Here is a 19,213-nt window from a genome sequence, read left to right as displayed (position 1 = left end):
CTCCGATTATAAAAAAAGTCAAACTTACATCCGGCATAATCCATATCACTTCAGGCATGGGGGGGTTTACCTTCATAGTCACGGATGTTATTGAATTTAGCAAATGCTAAAATTCAGGAGTAAGTAAGAAACACACTTTGTTTTCTCCAAAAAAATTCCTGCCTTGAGTTACAGGCCTCCAAAGATGACACTGCAAACACCATTTTGAAGATGCAAATTTAGGAAAATTTTTTAAAATGCTATAGCTCTGTAACAGTTCTAGATACTTTGTTAGAGTTTTTTTATTTGAGAGAATTGCTGTATGATTACAATGGCATCCTCCTTTTGGCCATAATTGTCAAAGTTCTTTTACGGTCGCCTTTTGAATTTTTTTATAATCTACAGAACTTTTTTCTAATGCCAATCCAGAAAAGTTTGATTTTTTTTTCTGTTGATTAGTACCATGTAGTACCATATTCTCTGTAAAGGAGAGCTTCCACTTTTAAGTTGGACAGGTTTTATTTTAAAAAATCATTTTTTTAACTTTCAACTGTCTTTGATGAAGTTGTTTCCTACTAATTTCTTTGTTGCAATGTTTATTTCTATTGTCTTCATTGCAGTTATTTCTTTTCACTTTTATTTTGCAGATATTTCATACACTTTGTTGTAGTTTCTTGTCAGTTTCTTTGTCATGGTTGCTCATTGCAGGTTTCTGTATTGTAGTTGTTCACTGCTAATTTGTTTACTGAAAAGGCTTCTAAGAAATCTGAGACCATCCAGTGAATTCTGTGTTTCCGTGAGGAATTTGCCAGTTGACACAGTTGCAGTATGTTTTGTGAAAAAGACTGTTTGAAATGTGTTAAGATTCAAATTTTAATGATTCTCTATGTGACTTGGCTAAGTGCTGTACCAACAAAGACTAAAACAGGCATTTTTGTTCAGTTGTCCTGTTACGCCTTTCAGTTAAATAAAAAAAAATCTAATAGTTTTTAACTTTATGTGTGTTATTTTATCGTAAAAAACTAAATTACATCAGGTTATGGGCCCGGGTTTGTTTTAAATAAACAGAATGTGCGATAAATACCTGGCCCCAAGTGTACTCTCACGTAAAGTTAAGTCAAGACGGCAACTGAAGCGGAAAAATATCGTATTCCTTTATTCGATGGAACGAATTTCAACACCTGGAAAGTCAGGGTGGAAATTCTCCTTGAGGAACTGTAACTATTAAGATTTGTGCAAGAGAATTATCTCACAAAGGTGGAATTTGTCGATGGAGAGGAGAACATGCAGCATGCCGGAAAGGAAACAAAATTGGCTGAAATGGCTAAACAAGATCGTAAATGTAAGTCTCATCATGATCAACACATTGCCGAGAGTCTCTTGGAATACATGAAAGATAATGCAACTTCTTTAGATTTATGGACCTCTCTGTGCAATACGCTAGAGAGAAAAGGAATTGCTGGTCAACATCTGTTGAGAAAACAGTTGTTAACTATGAAATTTAATGCAGCACATGATTTGCTATTCAACCAGTTTCTGAAGTTTGATAAACTGATTTGTGATTTACATTCGACTGGAGCTACTGTTGAAGAAATGGACACCAGTAAAACAAAAAGTCAACAAGGAACTTCTTTCAACTTTACTTGTCACTGTTGCGGGAAGCTGGTCACAAAACGGCTGATTGTTAGAGTAAAGGTATCAAACAAGAACTCAGGAATCAGCAACTCTTGGTCGTAGCTAACAGCAAAGAGGAAGATGGGTTTTGTTTTGCAGCATCAAATGAAGATCAGTCAACAAACAACATAAATTTGTTCTTGGACTCTGGAGCAACAGAATATCTGATTAACAGTAAGATACCTCTCACTAATTTAAGGAAACTGGAACAGCCAATTAAAGTCAGAGTAGCTAAGTCAGGCATTTTTCTTGAGCCTAAAGTAAAAGGAGAAATTAAAGTCACTAGTGTGGTAAAAGGAAAGGAAATTCAGATAACGATTAAAGATGTTTTATCTGTGGCTGATCTTAATTATAATTTGCTGTCAGTTCAGAAAACTGGAAATGAATGGTTTTAGTATCATGTTTGAAAAGGCTCAAGGCTTAATTAAAAAAAGAAAAGAAACTGTTGCCATTGCAAATAGGAATGATTCTCGGTTATACATTGTAAATTTTTTGCAACGAAAAGCCTTGTCAGCTGCTTCAACTGCAACTAATGTGAAACTGTGGCATAGCAGATTAGGCCATTTGAGTTATGGTAACATTAAACGCCTCCAGTCACTAGTTGACGATACGGAACTGGACACTTCAACAATCCCCATGGAACAATGTTCAAATTTTGTCGAAGGAAAACAGTCACAGCTGCCATACAATCACAATAGGAAATGTACCACCAGACCTTTTCAGTTGACCGACAGTGATCTGTGTGGGCCAATTGCACCGGAATCGTTCGACAGAAAGAAGTATGTGCTCACGTTTGTCGACGACTTTATGCATTTCACAGTGGCCTATGCCCTGGAATCAAAGTCTGAGGTAACTCGTTACCTGAAGATGATTCATGCCATGGCTACAGCTTATTTCAACTTGAAGATTAGTAGACTGCACTGTGATAGTGGCCGTGAATACATGTCAAATGAATTAAAACCGTTTTTTGAAGGACAAGGAATACAGTTTGAATTTACAGTCAGATATACTCATCAGCAAAATGGTGTTTCAGAGTGAATGAACAGAACTGTTATTGAGAAAGCTCATTGTATGGTGCTTCAGTGTAAATTAGATAAAATGGTCTGGTCAGAAGCTGTTCGTACTGCCGTGTACCTGCTTAATAGAAATCCTACCAAGGCTTTGGAAGGAAAGGTACCTGCAGCTTTGTGGTATAGTGAGAAGCCTAATTTGAGTATGCTGACAGTGTTCGGATCTATTGCTTATGTACTGGTACCAAAGGAATTGAGAATAGGGAAATTTGAAGGCAAGTCCTTAAAATGCTATTTTACTCGTTACTGTCCTAATGGCTACAGGCTTTGATGCCCAGAGGAAGGGAAAAATAGTCATAGGAAGGAACATTGTTTTCTATGAAGGAAGGTTTGACTTTGAAAGTAAACCAGCTGAGGACTGGATCCCAGAATCTGTACAGGAATCATTCAAGAAGGGTGATAATGAAGAAGACGTCGAAGAAGATGCCAAACCAAGTGACCGAGAAAGAAGGCTGCTGCAACCATGGCCGAAACGTTGGTTTCTCTCCACCAGCAGTAATTTTATACATTTTGACGTGGTACCATACCCAGAAAACGTTTATGTCAAGTGATGGGGGTCATGAAAGAATTCCCATACCAGAACTGACCAGTGACAAAAAGGAAGCTGAAAATTTGTCAGAAAAGGAAACTGTTCGATGTTCTACCAGGAAGAGGAACCCTCCTAAATATCTGAAAGACTATGCTGTCCTTGCACTCAATGCTGATTCATTTGTGGGTGATGTACTGAAAAGTTACAAGGAAATTGCAAATCGTGAAGATAAGGAATACTGGTATAAAGCTGTACTGGATGAAACTGACTCTATAAAGGAAAACAGGACTTGGATCTTTGTTAAATTACCACCTGGAAGGAAGACTATTGGCAGTAAGTGGGTGTTCAAATTAGAAAAGGACAAGGATGGAAATATCATAAGACTCAAGGCTAGACTTGTGGTAAAAGGATGTTCACAGAAAAGGGATTTGACTACGATGAAACATATGCACCAGTGGCTCGACTTGAACTGTTAGAATAATGCTAGTTATTGCAATCCAACTAGAACTGGTTCTGGAACAGTTTGATGTTGCCACCTGTTTCCTTCATGGAGTACTCAAGGAGGAAATACACATGACTATTCCTGAAGGAGTGGGTATTCCAGAAGAATTGAAAGATGCAATTGGTTTGGTTTGCAGGTTACAGAAATCTTTATATGGCTTAAAGCAAGCACCACTAGCATGGAATCACTCTATTCATACCTTTCTTATGTCTATACGATTCACTCAGTCAGAAGCAGATAAATGTCTTTACTGTATGATTTTAAAGAAAGTTGTTATTTAACTTGTACTCTATGCTGATGACATTTTGATGGCAGGAAATAATAGAGAGGAAATGGACAGAATGAAATTTTAAGTTAAAGCAGAAGTTCAAAATAAAGGAACAGGGAGAACCACAATCATACTTGGGAATTGAGAGTTCTGTGAACAACGGACAAATGTATCTGAGCCAAACATCATATTTGAAGAATTTGCTACAACGATTCAACATGCAAGGTTGTAATCCGGTCAAGATGCCTATAGAAGTTAAACTGGAAATCAAGGAAGGAAAAATGATCGATAAGCCTTGCAGAGAGTTGATTGAATGTTTGACGTACACAATGACAGCAACAAGGCCTGATTTGTGTGCTGTGGTTAACTTCTTGAGCAGATACCAAAATAATCCATCAGAACATCTCTGGAAAAGCTTAAAAAGAGTTTTGAGATATATCAAAAGAACCTTCAATATGAGACTACATTATCAAAAGGGGAATCAAGAAGTTCTTCTGGCCTATGCTGATGCAAAATGGAATAGAAAAGACGCAAGATCTACCTCTAGTTATCTATTAAAATGTTTTAGAAACACCGTGTGTTGGGCAACAAAAAAACAGACTAGTATTGCTTTGTCGTCTACAGAGGCAAAATATGTAGCTCTGGTGACAGCTACAGCTGAGTTACTCTGGGTGAAATATTTGCTGGATGATATTCAAATTCCACTCCAGCCACCAATTCGTATATTTGAGGATAATCAGTCCTGTATATGTTTACTGAAAACATGGGAACCTCGACGGTTGATACATGTCAATGTTAATTATAATTTTGTGCATCAACTTCACCACCGCAATTATCACGGCCGAGCATGTACGTTCGGAGGACCAGATTGCAGATATTTTTACCAAAGGCTTACCAGCTCTTAGGTTCATTTGCTTTGAGGAGCTTATTGGGTTTCTTTTAATTTTTGTTAGCGTTAAATGTAAAATCATTAAATTGAGGAGGGGTGTTAAGTGCTGTACCATCAAAGAGTAAAACAGGCGTATTTGTTCAGTTGTTCTGTTCCGACTTTCAGTTTAATAGAAAAAACCATCTTATAGTTTTTAACTTTACGTGTGTTATTTTATCATAAGAAACTAAATTGCAGCAAAATGTGTTCTGAATGGGGCCACAGGAGAGTGAAGTGTGCTGACTATTTGCATATCCATAAAAGAGTGATATATAAGACAAACAAAAAACAGACTTTGTTCAGATTGGGAATAAGTGTTCTCATTTGAAGACACTGTTTAAAAAACAAAGTGAAGTTGTTTCCAGTGAAGACTTTTTGTGTTCTAAATGTTTTGACAGAATAACAACAGTGATATTATCTGAAAAAGGTGAAGCCTGCCATGGTGCAGATGATGCAGATTTTGCATCAATAGAGGAAGAATGAAATACCCTGAATCAGTCAACTACAGAGGTAGGTATTAGTCCTGTTAAGAAACCGTGGTCAGTGAAGTCAAGTCGTAAGCTCTATGCATCAAGAAAGTTTAGAGAAAATAACTAAAGCTATGGATGAATACCCTACAGCAAAACTGACCACACTCTTAAAAGTAGAAATTCCATCTTCAGAAGAAAATGAACCAAAGCACTCTTACACCTCTTGCCAGGAATTTTTCACAAATATCATCTCAGCTGTTGTGCGTCCTACTGTGAAAAGGTGCAAGTTTTAACTATTATTCCAGAGACATTTTCAAAGAAAACAATTTTGGACCTAGTTCCATCAGTATCAAAGTACATGGTAGGAAATCAAGAAATGTGAGGTTTGTAAAAGGAGTCTTTGGAAGATCAGATCCCTATTATGGTCATCCTGTTGAAGCAGCTCAAGTTCAAATAGTGCAGTCATTTTATCTGAAAGATAAATGGGACTGTTCTCGCCAGAGTGCCAACAAAAAAAAAGACACTATAACTGTAACAGCTGAAGGTCAAAAAGTTGTGAAAGTGAAGAAGTACATGACTTGCATTATTAAAGAGATTTTTGCAATTTATAAGAGCAACTACACAACTTCACTTACGCTATTGGAAGATCAAAATTTTATGTGCTGTGACCTAAGTGGGTAGCTCCATAGCCACCTAGAGATGTCTGTTTGTGTGTACTGCACGAATTTTGAACTTTCTGTGAAACTTAGAAGACCTTACTGGAGCACATGACATATGACATCTTGGTTGGGCATGTGAAGTTATTAGTAGTCTGTGACGTAAAGTGAGAGACTTTTTTATTTTAAGAATGTGGTGACTGCCCTGGAAAGGGAGGACTGTCTTTACAGACACTTGGCCTGGAAGACATAGTAGATAACTCTGCAGAAATTACATATGTGACATGGGAGAAAAATAAATTAAGAAAACTGTTGCGTTTGACAGTTTCATTGATGAACTTGGTAAATCATCAGTGAAAGCAGTAACACACCAGCATCTGAAGAATTGCAACAACACATTGCAGAAGTGAAGAGGTCTGCACAGACTGAAGAACTATGTTAAGTGCTTCACTGTGATTTTGCTGAGAACTGGTGTGTAATTCTCCCACAAGAAGTACAAGGGTATCATTGGAGTAACGACCAGGTTTCAGTATTTACAGGAGTAAGATATTTTCAAAGCAAGACCACAAGTGTTGCAGTTATAAGTGATGACACAGGACATGACTCAGCACATGCTTGGCTAGCAATACACAAAATTCTTAAACTGCAAACAGGGGCAGAGAACATAATTATTTCTGATGGTGCTCCTACTCATTTTAAGAATTGTTACCAGCTGTTTGTATTGAGTAAGTCACTTGTGCCAACTGACTGTATTGAGTAAGTCACTTGTGCCAACTGACTGGGTATTCAATGCCACTGGTCATGGAAAGGGGCCTTGTGATGGTGTAGGAGGCCTGCTGAAATGCCATGCAACGAAACATAACCTTCCAGACCAATTACAGCTGCGATGCAGCGTGCTGAGGATTTTACGAGAGTTGTGAACTCTTACACATCCACAGCCCTCATTCTTTCGTGTAAAGAGCAAATAGAAGGATTCCATGAGCAGAAAAAAGAATCGTCCAAACAAACTACTCATGTGAAAGGAATTCCGAAGACACATTTTTGCACTCAAAGTGATGGGCGAACTCACATTGCACGCACTTTGAAGGGCAAGAAAGAATAAATTTTGTTCGTTCGGCCAACACCTCAGAAACAGCAGGATAATATTCTGATTCACTACTGAGAAGGGGGATATTTGTGGCGTGTGTGTATGACTGTGACTGGTGGATTGCAGAGATTACAGACACCAGTTATGAGTTAAACGAAACTGCAGTGAACCTTATACTAACACATGGACCAGCTCCTGGATATAGATTTCCAGCTGGAGGACATCAACAACACCATCAGTGCTCACTTTCTGTTCACAATGTTTTGAAGACTGCAAGTGCTTCAGTTCCTATTGGTTCAACAGGAAAGCATCTCTCTATATCAAAGGAAGATCCTGAAGCAGTGGAACACATTTTTAGTTAATTGACTGGCTAATTTCAGTACAAAACAAAGTGCACAGAAGTTGTATAAATTGAAACCTTTGTCTTCGGACCTTTCACATACATTTTGGAACCATTTAAAATGCTTGAAAAATGAGTCTCTTACTCATCTTTCAGAACTAAAATTATGTTAAATAAGGCTAGTTTTTATTTTTATGTGCCTGTTATGTGATAATGAAACAGTTTTTGTGTGTGGCAAAAATTTCAGTTGTTTATAAAACCTGTTCAACCTAAAAGTGGAAGCTCTTCTTTTCAGGGAATGTAGAACTATGTAGTACTAATCAACAGGGAAAAAAATCAAACTTTTATGGACTGGCATTTTTGAAAAAAAAAAAATTCCATAAATTATAAAAAGTTAGAACACTATAGTAAAAGAACTTTGACAGATAAGTCCAAATGGAGGATTTCTTTGCAATCAAAAAGCAATTATCTTTCAAATAAAAAAAGCCAACAAAATATCTAGAACTGTTCCAGAGATACAGAATTTTAAAATTTTTTCCAGAATTCGCATCTTCAAAATGGTATGCGCACTGTCATATTCGGAGGGCTGTATCTCGGAGCAGAAATTTTTTTTGGAGAAAAAAATGTGTTCCTTACTTAGTCCTTCATTTTAACATATGCTAAATTCAATAAGGTCTAAGACTATAAAGGTAAGATTTTTTCCTAGTCCGCCAGAATTGTTATGGACTGTGCCACCAAGTAATACACACTGTAGGAAAAGGCTGAAAATGTAGCTCTTGTATGCTTTCTCTGATCTTTTGTACCCTGTCCAACTCTAGTATATTTTTAACAATAATGAGTAAGACATTGGCCATTTTCATTGTGGATAACTTTGTAAATTTTGATAAAATTCTGTTTTTAGGGCATGCGCTAATTGATCTAATTAAGAGATCTGTAGAGCCACCACCGGAGGTGGGTCACAAAGTGCTGTGCAGGCATCCATTTGAAGAATCAAAACGTGCTTATGTCATTCCAACAAGAGTGGAGCCATTACTTAAGGTTTGTTTGAACATGTCACATGTTAAAACTGATTCCTAGGGCATTGGAAGGATGACATCCAATTTAAAAGTGATACAGAAGGGACTATGACAGAGGGAGTTATAATTTCTAGGGGATTGATTGATTTCAGCGATTACCATTAGTAGAGATATCTGAATGTTTGAAAAAATCTGAACTTCAGTGGAACACTTCTGTATCATTTTCTTGGAAATACGGCTTTGAAAATTTTTGACACTAAATATGGTTTCGAAAAGTGTGACATGGAGCACAATACTGTCTAAAAATAACTTGAAAGATTAAACCGTAATTTCATGCTTTATGTGGTTCATCTATAAAAATAAACTTTGCAGTTTAATGTGTTTTGTGTCTCTGTGCTGTTCTACCCTGTTCCAATTGCAGCTAATTCATATTAGCTTCTAAAGACTAATGCTTGTTCCTGAGCCTTTAGAGATGGTTTCATAAAAAAAATTTAGGAAAGAAGAATAGTACATAAACACTAAGAGAAATGTTTCAGTGTCTTGATCCTAAATTAAGGAGTAAAGGTGACAACTCAGTGATTCACTATGCTATCAAAAGGCACATAAACAATTCTTCATCTCAGTTTTGTAGTTGAAAACATAGACTTATAGTATGGAATGTTTAATGTACACATTTTATCAAATTCCTACACATTTGGAAAAATTACGAAAGCAGTCGTTGAAGACAGGCATTTACAGAGTAAGAAGTATTTTGTTACTATTATGAAGCTGCTCCATGAAGAGAATGATATTCACAGAGTGTCCAGTTAAGTTTCAGTTTCTTTATTTTAATTTTTATTGAGTAACATATCTGTCGCCAGGTTGTGTTAATATTGTCATTGTCCATCTGTGAGTGTCCATAATTGCAAAGCACTAGTATTAGTGCATTACGTGTTCTGACTTTGCAAATAACAATATTGTTTTAGCATTTAATGGCAAATTCTGGTTTAAGACAGTTGATCATTAAGTTTTGTTCCAAGCTATGCAAAACAACCATAGAAATGTGTAGACGCATTTTTGCTAAAGGCAGGATTGATACTGAAAAAAGCTGTAAGCACTAATTTTGGAGAGCTTCTGTTCTGATAATTCTCACAGTTGGACAGATTAAACACAAAAGTAAGGCAAAAAATTAAGTTGTTAAATCACATAGCTGACACTACTATTTAAGTAGCCCACCCACATATTTATACTTTCCTATAGGTACAGTTTGTCCCTTACGAGGCCATGTGAAAATAAAAAAAGTAATTCTAGTGTGAAGAAAATAAAACAGTATCCAACATAAAGACAGTATGTTCGAAAATGCACTTCTGTAATATCAGAATCTGCTGCTGTGCAGTAATCCTTACCATATTATTCCACTCCATGCATGGAAGACAGTTGAATGCTCCTTGGCATGTTAACCATGCAAGGCTGAGTAAGTGAGCATAAAATGTTAGGCAGGGTGAGCACAACCTAACTGGATGGGCTTCCCACCCCAGTTAATGTGGCCACATGTAGAAGTGGTGACAAAATCTTAAGTCATGTTTGACTCCAAAGGTGTGAAATATAATTTTATCCATGTGACTACAGCTAGCATGCTAGCATAGGCTTCTCACTTGTTCTGTCTGTCTGGAAACTTTCAGCATGAGGAAACAAGTGCAGTAAGAAGTAAAATTGAAACCAGGGTGTAAATTGTGAAGAAATGGGAGGGTCTAAATAGCAACAGCTGGAATAAATTATTGTTTATTGTAGGAAAAAATAGCGTGTCTGCTGGGTATTTTGTTAAAAAACTGCTGTACATTAGTGTGTTTCCAGGTGGGAATGACTCATTTTATAGAAACACAGTTGTAAGTAATCCCACACTTAAAAAGCTCATTTGGGGATACTAGCAGTAAAAAAAGAATAGCAGCAAAGTTTATTGCAGGGGATGCTAAAGATATGAGACCTTTTAATGCTCTTTGTAGTGAATGTTTTAAAGAACAAGGCCAAGAATGAATAGATCTAGAGGCAGTCTATGGAGAAGTTTGTATTTCACATGTAATAGCACTTCTCTCCACCGAAAGTACACATGACAGAGGACAGACTGATGCAGTTTGAAACAGAAAAATGCCTTCCATTATTATGAAAGTTGTTAATAAAACACGTGCTGTGACAGTTGATATGTTGACTGATTTGCACAATCGGATGCACTGTTTGGTGCTCACAGCAAATTATTTCTACATCTATACTCTTCAGACCACTGTGAAGTATACAAGAGAGATTACTTCCCTTGTTCAAAGTATTAGGGCTTTTTTCCATTCCATTTATTTATGGAGCATGGTAAGGAGGGTTCCTGAAAGGCCTCTGTGCACATTGTAATCAGTCTAATCTTGTCTTCGTGATCCTTGTGGGGGTGATAGTGTAGTGTGTTCCTAGATTCCTCACTTAAAAAAGATTCTAGAAACTTTCTGAGTAGGCCTTCATTGAACATTTTGTGTATCTACAAGTGTCTGCCAGTTCTTTCAGCAGTTTTGTAACTCTCTCCCATGGGTCAAAATGTGTGTGAACATTTGTGCTGCTCCTTATTGTATCTGTTCAGCATCCCCTGTTAGTTCTATTTTGTACAGAATCCAAACACTTGATCAATATTTCAGGATGGGCCACATGAGTATTTTGTATGCAATCTCCTTTTGTAGACTGATTTCATTTTCATAGACTGATTTCATTTTCATAATGTTCCATGAACAAACGGAAGTCTGCCACCTGCTTTACCTATGATTTAATCTATGTCATCATTCAGTTTCGTATCCCCACAAATTGTGGCACTAGGACATTTGTATGAGTCGACTGATTCAAACAAGGATATGGTTTCTTTTCTTTTTTTATGAAATGCTAAATTTTACATTTCTGAACATTAAAGCAATTTGACAATCTTTGCACCACTTGTAAACCTGATCAAGATCTTGACTAAACACTTGCATAGCTTTTTACAGACATTACTTCATTACAGATAATGGCTTGATCTGTAAAAAGCCTGAGGCTACAATCAATATTGTCTGCAAGTTCATAATATACAGTATGAACAGCAGGGCTCCCAACACCTTTTCACATCGATGACTCTCCATCCTAGATAACATGCAAATCTCACATGGATCATACTTTCAGTAATAAGCCTTGGAAGTCAAGGAACACAACATCTTTTTGACTGAGTTGATGAATGGCTTTCAGGATATCATGTGAAAAGGCTGTCAGGGTATCATGTGAGAAAGCACTAGTTTGGTTTCACATAATTGATGTTTTCGGGATCCATGGTGGTTGGCATGGAGGAGGTGATTCTGTTCAAGATACCACATTACATTTGAGCTCATAATATGTTCTAAGATTATACAACAAATAGACATCAGTGATTTTGGATGGTAATTTTCTGTAGCACTTCTGCTGCCCTCCTTGTGGATGGGTGGGACCTTTGCTTTCTCCCATCTACTGTGCGCTGTTTCTTATGTGAGGGATCTCCTATATATTATGATTGAAAGAGGGGTTATCATGGCCATAAATTTATTATAAAATATGGTAGGAAAACCATCGGGCCTAGGAACATTGTTCAGTTTTAATGATTTCAGTAGTTTCTCAGTGCCACAGACAGTGATGGTCTATTTCACTCATCTTTGAATAAACACAGATTGGTCTCTTGTGAGTAATGTTTTATTTGCAACTAAATCCCCAGACATTGAGTAGAATATAAATATTATGAGAGAAATAAGAGAGGATGGCTGACTGGAACATTTTGTTGGAAGTGTTGCATAACTTCTTTGTTTACTCTGACCAGCATGCCAAGATAAGAAAAACTTTCGAAAATCATGAATGGCTTTCGTGTGTTGTTCATATTAACACAGCAGCTAGTCACATTTTCGATAAAGATAATTTCTTGTTTAGCGATGCCCCAAAGATCACAACAACAACAAATACGGTCATATGCATTGTATGTCGCATGAAGAAAAGTGGCTTCTACTCGTCTTGGCATTCATTGCTAAAACAAGAGGTCAGCACATGCTGGATCAGCTTTTATACCATGCTAGAGTCCATACATATTCACTGTAATCAAGTTTCTACTTGACTGACGGGAAAGAATTATGTTTATAGAGATGTACACAGCTTGTTCATGCATTGTTGTCTTTCAACAAATCCATTACCAAAATGTTGATTGTAAAGCTGGACAACATTTGGAGGATTCTGTACTGATACTGCATAGCTCTCAAATTACCTGTGATAGCAGTGACAGGCATACATGATCCTGGCCCAAAACATGACTGATGCCCTAGATGGCATAACCTGAGCAAACTAAAGATGTGCTTTGGTAAGTGGCTGCCTCCACACTCTTTCAATGATTATTAGGTGTCAAGAGAGAAATCCCTAAACTTTTAGGTGAAGAGAACCGAACAGCATTCATCCAGATTTCGTTCCAGGCATTTTCTTGTCTGCCTTCTTCGCACACCACAGTACTAAGGGATTTGCCCTGTTGTTTATTATGGACTCCTCAAGGACAAACTAATTACGTGGAAGTGGTTGCATACTGTCTGGATCAACACAGTCCTGCTGATAGCCTGCTCTGGGTACCTCTGAACCATAGTTTGTAGGTACTGATCATCAGCTGGTGTTGTTTACTGGGCATTCATTACAAAGCAGACCTTCAGTGATTTTTGTCTCACACTGTTGGTCAAAAGATCGTATGACATCAGTGCAGTGTATGCCAGATCGATGGGCAGCTTCCCATGCTGCAATACTTTTTCCTGTGAAGTGGTATTGTGTACGTGGTCTGAACTAGAAATCGCCCTTTCAGCCATGTCAACAGACTGAACTGCGTACGCAAGTTGCATTGCCTCATTCGTGCTTGGAGACACAGCACATACTGCAGAACTACACTGAGAATACATATTTGCTTTTACCTCTAATACACAGATGGCTGTGTGTAACAATTTCCTGTGGTCAAAAGAATACTGAGGCAAGAGGTTTCCAGCTGGCAGGAAAAAAAGAGAGAAAAAGAAAAAAAAGAACTGTGTTTGATGCTACCGGTCGAAAACTTACTTAAGCAGTTTTATCAAGTTATTTTACAGATTACTTCATTCTGGTGTGCGTTTCATTTGTCTTTTGTTTTTTGGGAATTCCTGTGATACAGGCATAATTTAAAATTGATGTGCTTTCTTTTTAAGGTTTGCTGGCAGGATGGTAAAATTTGTTGCCCTCTTCCTACACTCAGTGAGGTGCGATCAAAAGTCCATGCTTCTCTACGCACTCTGAGGCAGGATCACAAACGAAATCTGAATCCAACACCATATAAGGTAAGACTGATATAAAAGTTTTTATCAGCGCTTAAAAAATTAGTGACCACTAGTAAATAATTATAGCTAGCTTTATGCCTATTGTTGAGAAGACTGTAATGATTATCTACTTTCCATGCAGCCATAGAACACTTCAGGGCAGTTTTGTGATGATACATACAGGTCTATAAAGGCACCACATCTTTTTGCCTTCAGAAGAAGGAAATCTACACTGATGATGCATTACAGAAAAGATAGGAACAAGATGCCCTCTTAAGCATTGCGTAAAATGAACATAGCAACTTTTTGTTTTATTTTACATAATATTGTTTGCCAAAATGATCATGCCTTGGAGGAAGCATGAGAATGATCAAAAGTTCTGCAGTTCAAAAGGGGGCATGGTCAACTTTCATTTGGTGTATGTAATCTCTAATCACTGTTGATCATTTATATGATACAGACTTCATCATATGTATTGGGTTGGTGCATGAGTTCGTAGTGTTTTTCCATAAGTTTAACATACCCAACAGATACGCACAACTGAGACTTTAGTCATCAACAATCCGAGGGTAATCTCAAAAGTAAGGTCTCCTGTTTTTTATAAGTACATAACTCTGTTTGTGTGGCAGTTGGTCACACTGTTATGAAGAGCACTTCACACGCTGTATGTAAACATGTGCACACCACGCTGAGGCGCTCAGTCTTGGCTTGGCAGCCGTTGAGAATGGAGCTCCTGTTGAATGTTACTGCCAAGTGCGAATTTCGTGCAGTTATTCAGTTTTTGAACGCAAAGGGCACTGCACCAATTGAAATTCATCGCCAATTGACAGAAGTGTATCGTGAGTCTTGCATGGATGTCAAAAATGTTCGTAAGTGGTGTAGAGAGTTTGCACCTGGTCGGACCAAAATTCGTGATGAACAAAGGAGTGAGAGACCGTCAATTTCTGAGGAGACAGTGTTGAAGGTTGAGCAAAGCATTCGTGAAGATCGGCGGATCACCCTGGATGAACTCTGCACGTTGGTTCCTGAGATTTCCCAAAGCACCACTCACAGAATTTTAACGGAAACATTGAACTACCAGAAGGTGTGCGCAAGATGGGTACCATGCATGCTGACTGAGGACCACATGTGGCAATGAGTTGATGCTTCCCACTTATTTCACCACCACCTTGCAGCCGAACAGGACAACTTTGTGGACTAAATTGTCAAGGGTGACGAAACTGTGGCATACTACTTTACACATGAGACCAAGCAGCAATCACGCCACTGTCGGCATCCTTCTTTGCCAAAGAGACGGAAATTCAAACAAACACAGTCTGCCGATAAAGTCATGACAACGGTTTTCTGGGATCGGAAAGGAGTATTGTTGGTCGACTTTATGCCCACTTGGACCACAATTAATGCTGACAGGTACTGTGAGAGTCTGAAAAAACTCAAACGGGCAATTCGGAACCAGAGAAGAGGAATGTTTAGCAAGGGCGTACACACTCTCCATGACAACTTTCGCTCACACATCACTCAGCAAACCGTTGCTCTCCTGCAACAGTTTCAGTGGAACATAATCACCTACTCACCCTATAGTCCTGACTTGGTGCCCAGTGAGTATCATCTGTTCCCTAGGTTAAAAGAACATTTGGCTGGAAAGCGATTCAGCTCCGACGACGATGTGAAAGAAGAGGTTCATAACTTTCTGAACAGCATGGCGGCGAGCTGGTATGACATGGACATACAAAAACTGCCACAGCGTCTACAAAAATGCGACAGAAATGGTGATTATGTCGCAAAATAGCTAAATGTTCAAGCTGTAAACTGATGTAAACCATTGTAGAAATAAACAGGGTATGTACTTATAACCCTCATATATTCTCCTTCACTATGTACAGCAATGTTTCAATGCTGGGGTAACTTTTCAATTCCATGGCTGTAGAAATCGTGTGATTTTCAGGTGAAGAACTCGTCAAATCAGGATAGGAGCATGCTTTCATCCGTAAAGGAAGTACCTTGAAGGTTGTTAAATAGAGAGCAGATACTGTGAAAATCGGAGGATGCAAGCTCAGATAAATATTGTGGGTGCGGAATGACTTCCCAACCCAACTCTAGTGTAAACTTTTTTGTCAGTCTAGCACAGGGGCGGGCAGGAATCCTGCACATGTGCGGTGCACTTGCACGCGTGCAGTTAACAGGTGTTCCGCGTGCACACAGGGGCACGCTGGCCACCCGCTTATCTCCCATCCCCACCATACCTTCTGTCCACTCCTTCCTCTGTAATGCATTTTGTTTTTCTAGCTTGCTTTATTGAATGATGGAATAAGGTTAGCAGGAGTGCTTTAAATAAATCATGGTTTGAAAGAGTACCTATTAACTACGATAAGTTTTATTTAATTATCACAGGTGGAGTTTACAATACGTTTAATACCTGGAACAAAATTTCTACATACACACAAACACAAACAGTTACGTAAATTTTCATCACTGATGTTTGCTCTTAACCGAGACTTATTAATTCAGCAAATGTTTTTCCAGCTCTAGCTATATTAAGCGCAGTCTTATAACTTGCACATACCGCTGGGCTATTATTGTTGTCGTCCTGAACTTGAAAACAGAGTTCCATAAAATGTTAAATCAGTTAGATGAGAGACATGACGAGAGAAAGTCGCAGATCTCTCGTGACAACAGTAATTATGATAAATTCAAATGGCTCTGAGCACTATGGGACTTAACTGCTGTGGTCATCATTCCCCTAGAACTTACAACTACTTAAACCTAACTAACCTAAGGACATCACACACATCCATGCCCGAGGCAGGATTCGAACCTGCGACCATAGCGGTCGCGCGGTTGCAGACTGTAGTGCGTAGAACCGCTCGGCCACTCCGGCCGGCCAACTACGACAGATTCATCTGGTACCGTCAGATCGCTCTTCTTAAGCTCAGTCAATTCCCCATCCGCTCAGAATCCGACAATAAATTGTACTCGTCCTTGTGAAATTTATTATAATGGCCTTCAATACTAAACTTCCGTTGACCAGCGAGAATACTGTCACATATTAAACATTTCGAATTTTCACGTTTTTGCACAAAGAAAAAATGATTCTCCCATTACTTTTTAAAAGATACCAAATCTCCACTTCTCCGTTTCTTGAAATACAACATTCACTACATAGTGCTCGCATTGCATCAACGTCCGCAGCTTAGCCTGGCACTACACTGCCGCAACCTGCCGGCTGTCGCCACAGCCCCGGTCGACGCCTGCACGCGAGCAGCACACGTGCAGCGCTGTGCGCTCATGAGCCGCGTGCAACGTTTGTCCGCCCCTGGTCTAGCAGGATGCAGGTGGGCATTACCATTATCGTGGATTAGTTTCACTTGACACAGTTTTCCAGGTCGTCATTCGTATGGTCCGCAAATTGTCTCAGTTGTTGACAGTAAATGTAGGCAGTGATAGTTACACCTTGGGGAAGCAATTCATAGTCCACCACATCTTTGCTGTTCCAACAGATGCATAACATTATCTTTTGTGAAAGCACACAGGTCTTTGTTTGGGGAGCTGCTGCTGTGTTTGGGCACAACCATTCGTTTCTTTCTCTTGCGTAAGCATAAAGACACTAGTTTTCGTCTCTACACTAGCCAATTGATGATGGATGAGCAAGCAGATGACCACCCACTGTGTTTTGTGATTTCAGCTTAGTGCGTGCGATATCCATTGTGTGCAAATATCACACGATGTTTGGATGATCACAGTTTGTCACATTTGCCAGTTCTTGAGTACACTGATTTGGATTATTGTGAATTAATGTGTTTAAACTATCTTCATCAAACCTCAAAGATGTTTCTGAAAATTGAGAGTTGCTAATGTCAAAATGATCCTACTCAAAATGCGAAAATCATTATCTTGCCATGCTCTGTCCAATGGCATTATCCTCATATAGGGTGCAAACCTTTCTGGCTGTCTCCACTATTGTCACACAGAGGAATATATCGGAATTGTTCAAATATCTCCACTTGACACTCCATTTTCTAGTGTCCACAGCTCCACTCACTGTCTCCAAATAACAAAATGACAATATGTAAGTATACCCATAGCAACCGGAATACTAATGCATGAAACAAAAGCGCTACAAACTTGTGCAACAAACTAGTATAAACGGAAGTCTAGTCCAATCAAAGGATACAGCCACAGCCTTAAACATTAAAATCAGCATTGTCCATGTTGTTCAGATCTCTCATAGTGTAACAAGAGTTTTCTGTCAGCCAGTTATATAATTGAATTTTAAAATATTTTAATGGCATGGATCGAGCAGAGAGAGATTAAAATTTTTGAGATCATTTACTTTCTGCTAGATTCAATTTTTGCTAGTCTGTGCTTTGGGATGTCATTCATTGCATTATTTCTGGTAATGTGTTTGTGAATTGCTTCGATCACTATACAATTTTTAATGTTCTTCTTGGCAATGCTGTTAGTATTCTAAACCTGGTACAAAGAGGGCAACATTGTTTGATGAGATCACAGCTTATTAAGCAGAAATTCTTTTAGGTGTTGAGCCGGCCGTGGTGGTCTCGCGGTTCTAGGCGCGCAGTCCGGAACAGCGCGACTGCTACGGTCGCAGGTTCGAATCCTGCCTCGGGCATGGATGTGTGTGATGTCCTTAGGTTAGTTCGGTTTAAGTAGTTCTAAGTTCTAGGGGACTGATGACCACAGCTGTTAAGTCCCATAGTGCTCGGAGCCATTTGAACCATTTTAGGTGTTGATAAATAGGTGCATGTCCCCATATCTATCTTTTTTTCCAGATATTTATCCCATGTGGTACAGGGTCAGCTTTTTCAACAATAAGCAAATTTTATTTTGTCATTTAATTTTGTGTCCAGGTGCCCTTTCTGATGCCACAGTCATCAAGGTAACCTAAGGGGAAAGGGCAAGGGGGGGGGGGGGGGGGTCAGTTGTGTGCTGGCTGTCTGAGAATTGTGTAAATTTTTTTCCTTATGTTAACCATATTTTAGCTGTTTGTGTTTGAATCTCATAGTTTAGAGGTTAGCTTCGCTACCTCCAGAATGGGGGTTGTGGGGTCAATTCCTCACTGCATCAGAGATTTTCTTCATTTGAGGACTAGGTATTTTTGTTACCTTATCCATCCCATCTTCATCACAAAAGATGCGCAATTCGCCGATTTGGTATCAAATAGAAAGACTTGCACCAGGTGGTCTAACAATCTCATATGGGGTCCCCCAGTCAATAATGCCATATTCTATGATTTCATTTCAGCCGTTATCTGAGGCTTTTGCCTAAAAAGATATTGGAATAAGATACGTGACTGAAAGGGGATGAAATGTGTCATATAAAATTAACTACTGTGAGCCTTATTTTTCAGTTTACACATTAGTACAG

At 38.6% G+C, this 19,213-nt stretch overlaps 1 protein-coding gene across 7 annotated transcripts in view; it reads left to right on the top strand.

Annotated features, from left to right (window-relative positions):
• LOC126173535 (nicotinate phosphoribosyltransferase) overlaps positions 1–19,213 on the top strand; it is a 132,557-nt gene that overhangs the window by 96,356 nt on the left and 16,988 nt on the right. For all 7 annotated transcript variants that reach the window (XM_049920964.1, XM_049920963.1, XM_049920967.1 and 4 more), the window contains exons 11-12: positions 8,405–8,541; positions 13,724–13,852. In XM_049920964.1, coding sequence (XP_049776921.1) covers positions 8,405–8,541; positions 13,724–13,852 — 266 coding nt within the window. The remainder of the gene's footprint in view (positions 1–8,404; positions 8,542–13,723; positions 13,853–19,213) is intronic.

The sequence above is a fragment of the Schistocerca cancellata genome, chromosome 1 (assembly GCF_023864275.1).
Source record: "Schistocerca cancellata isolate TAMUIC-IGC-003103 chromosome 1, iqSchCanc2.1, whole genome shotgun sequence".
Classification (NCBI taxonomy): domain Eukaryota; kingdom Metazoa; phylum Arthropoda; class Insecta; order Orthoptera; family Acrididae; genus Schistocerca; species Schistocerca cancellata.
This window is presented reverse-complemented; position numbering and strand designations above follow the sequence as displayed.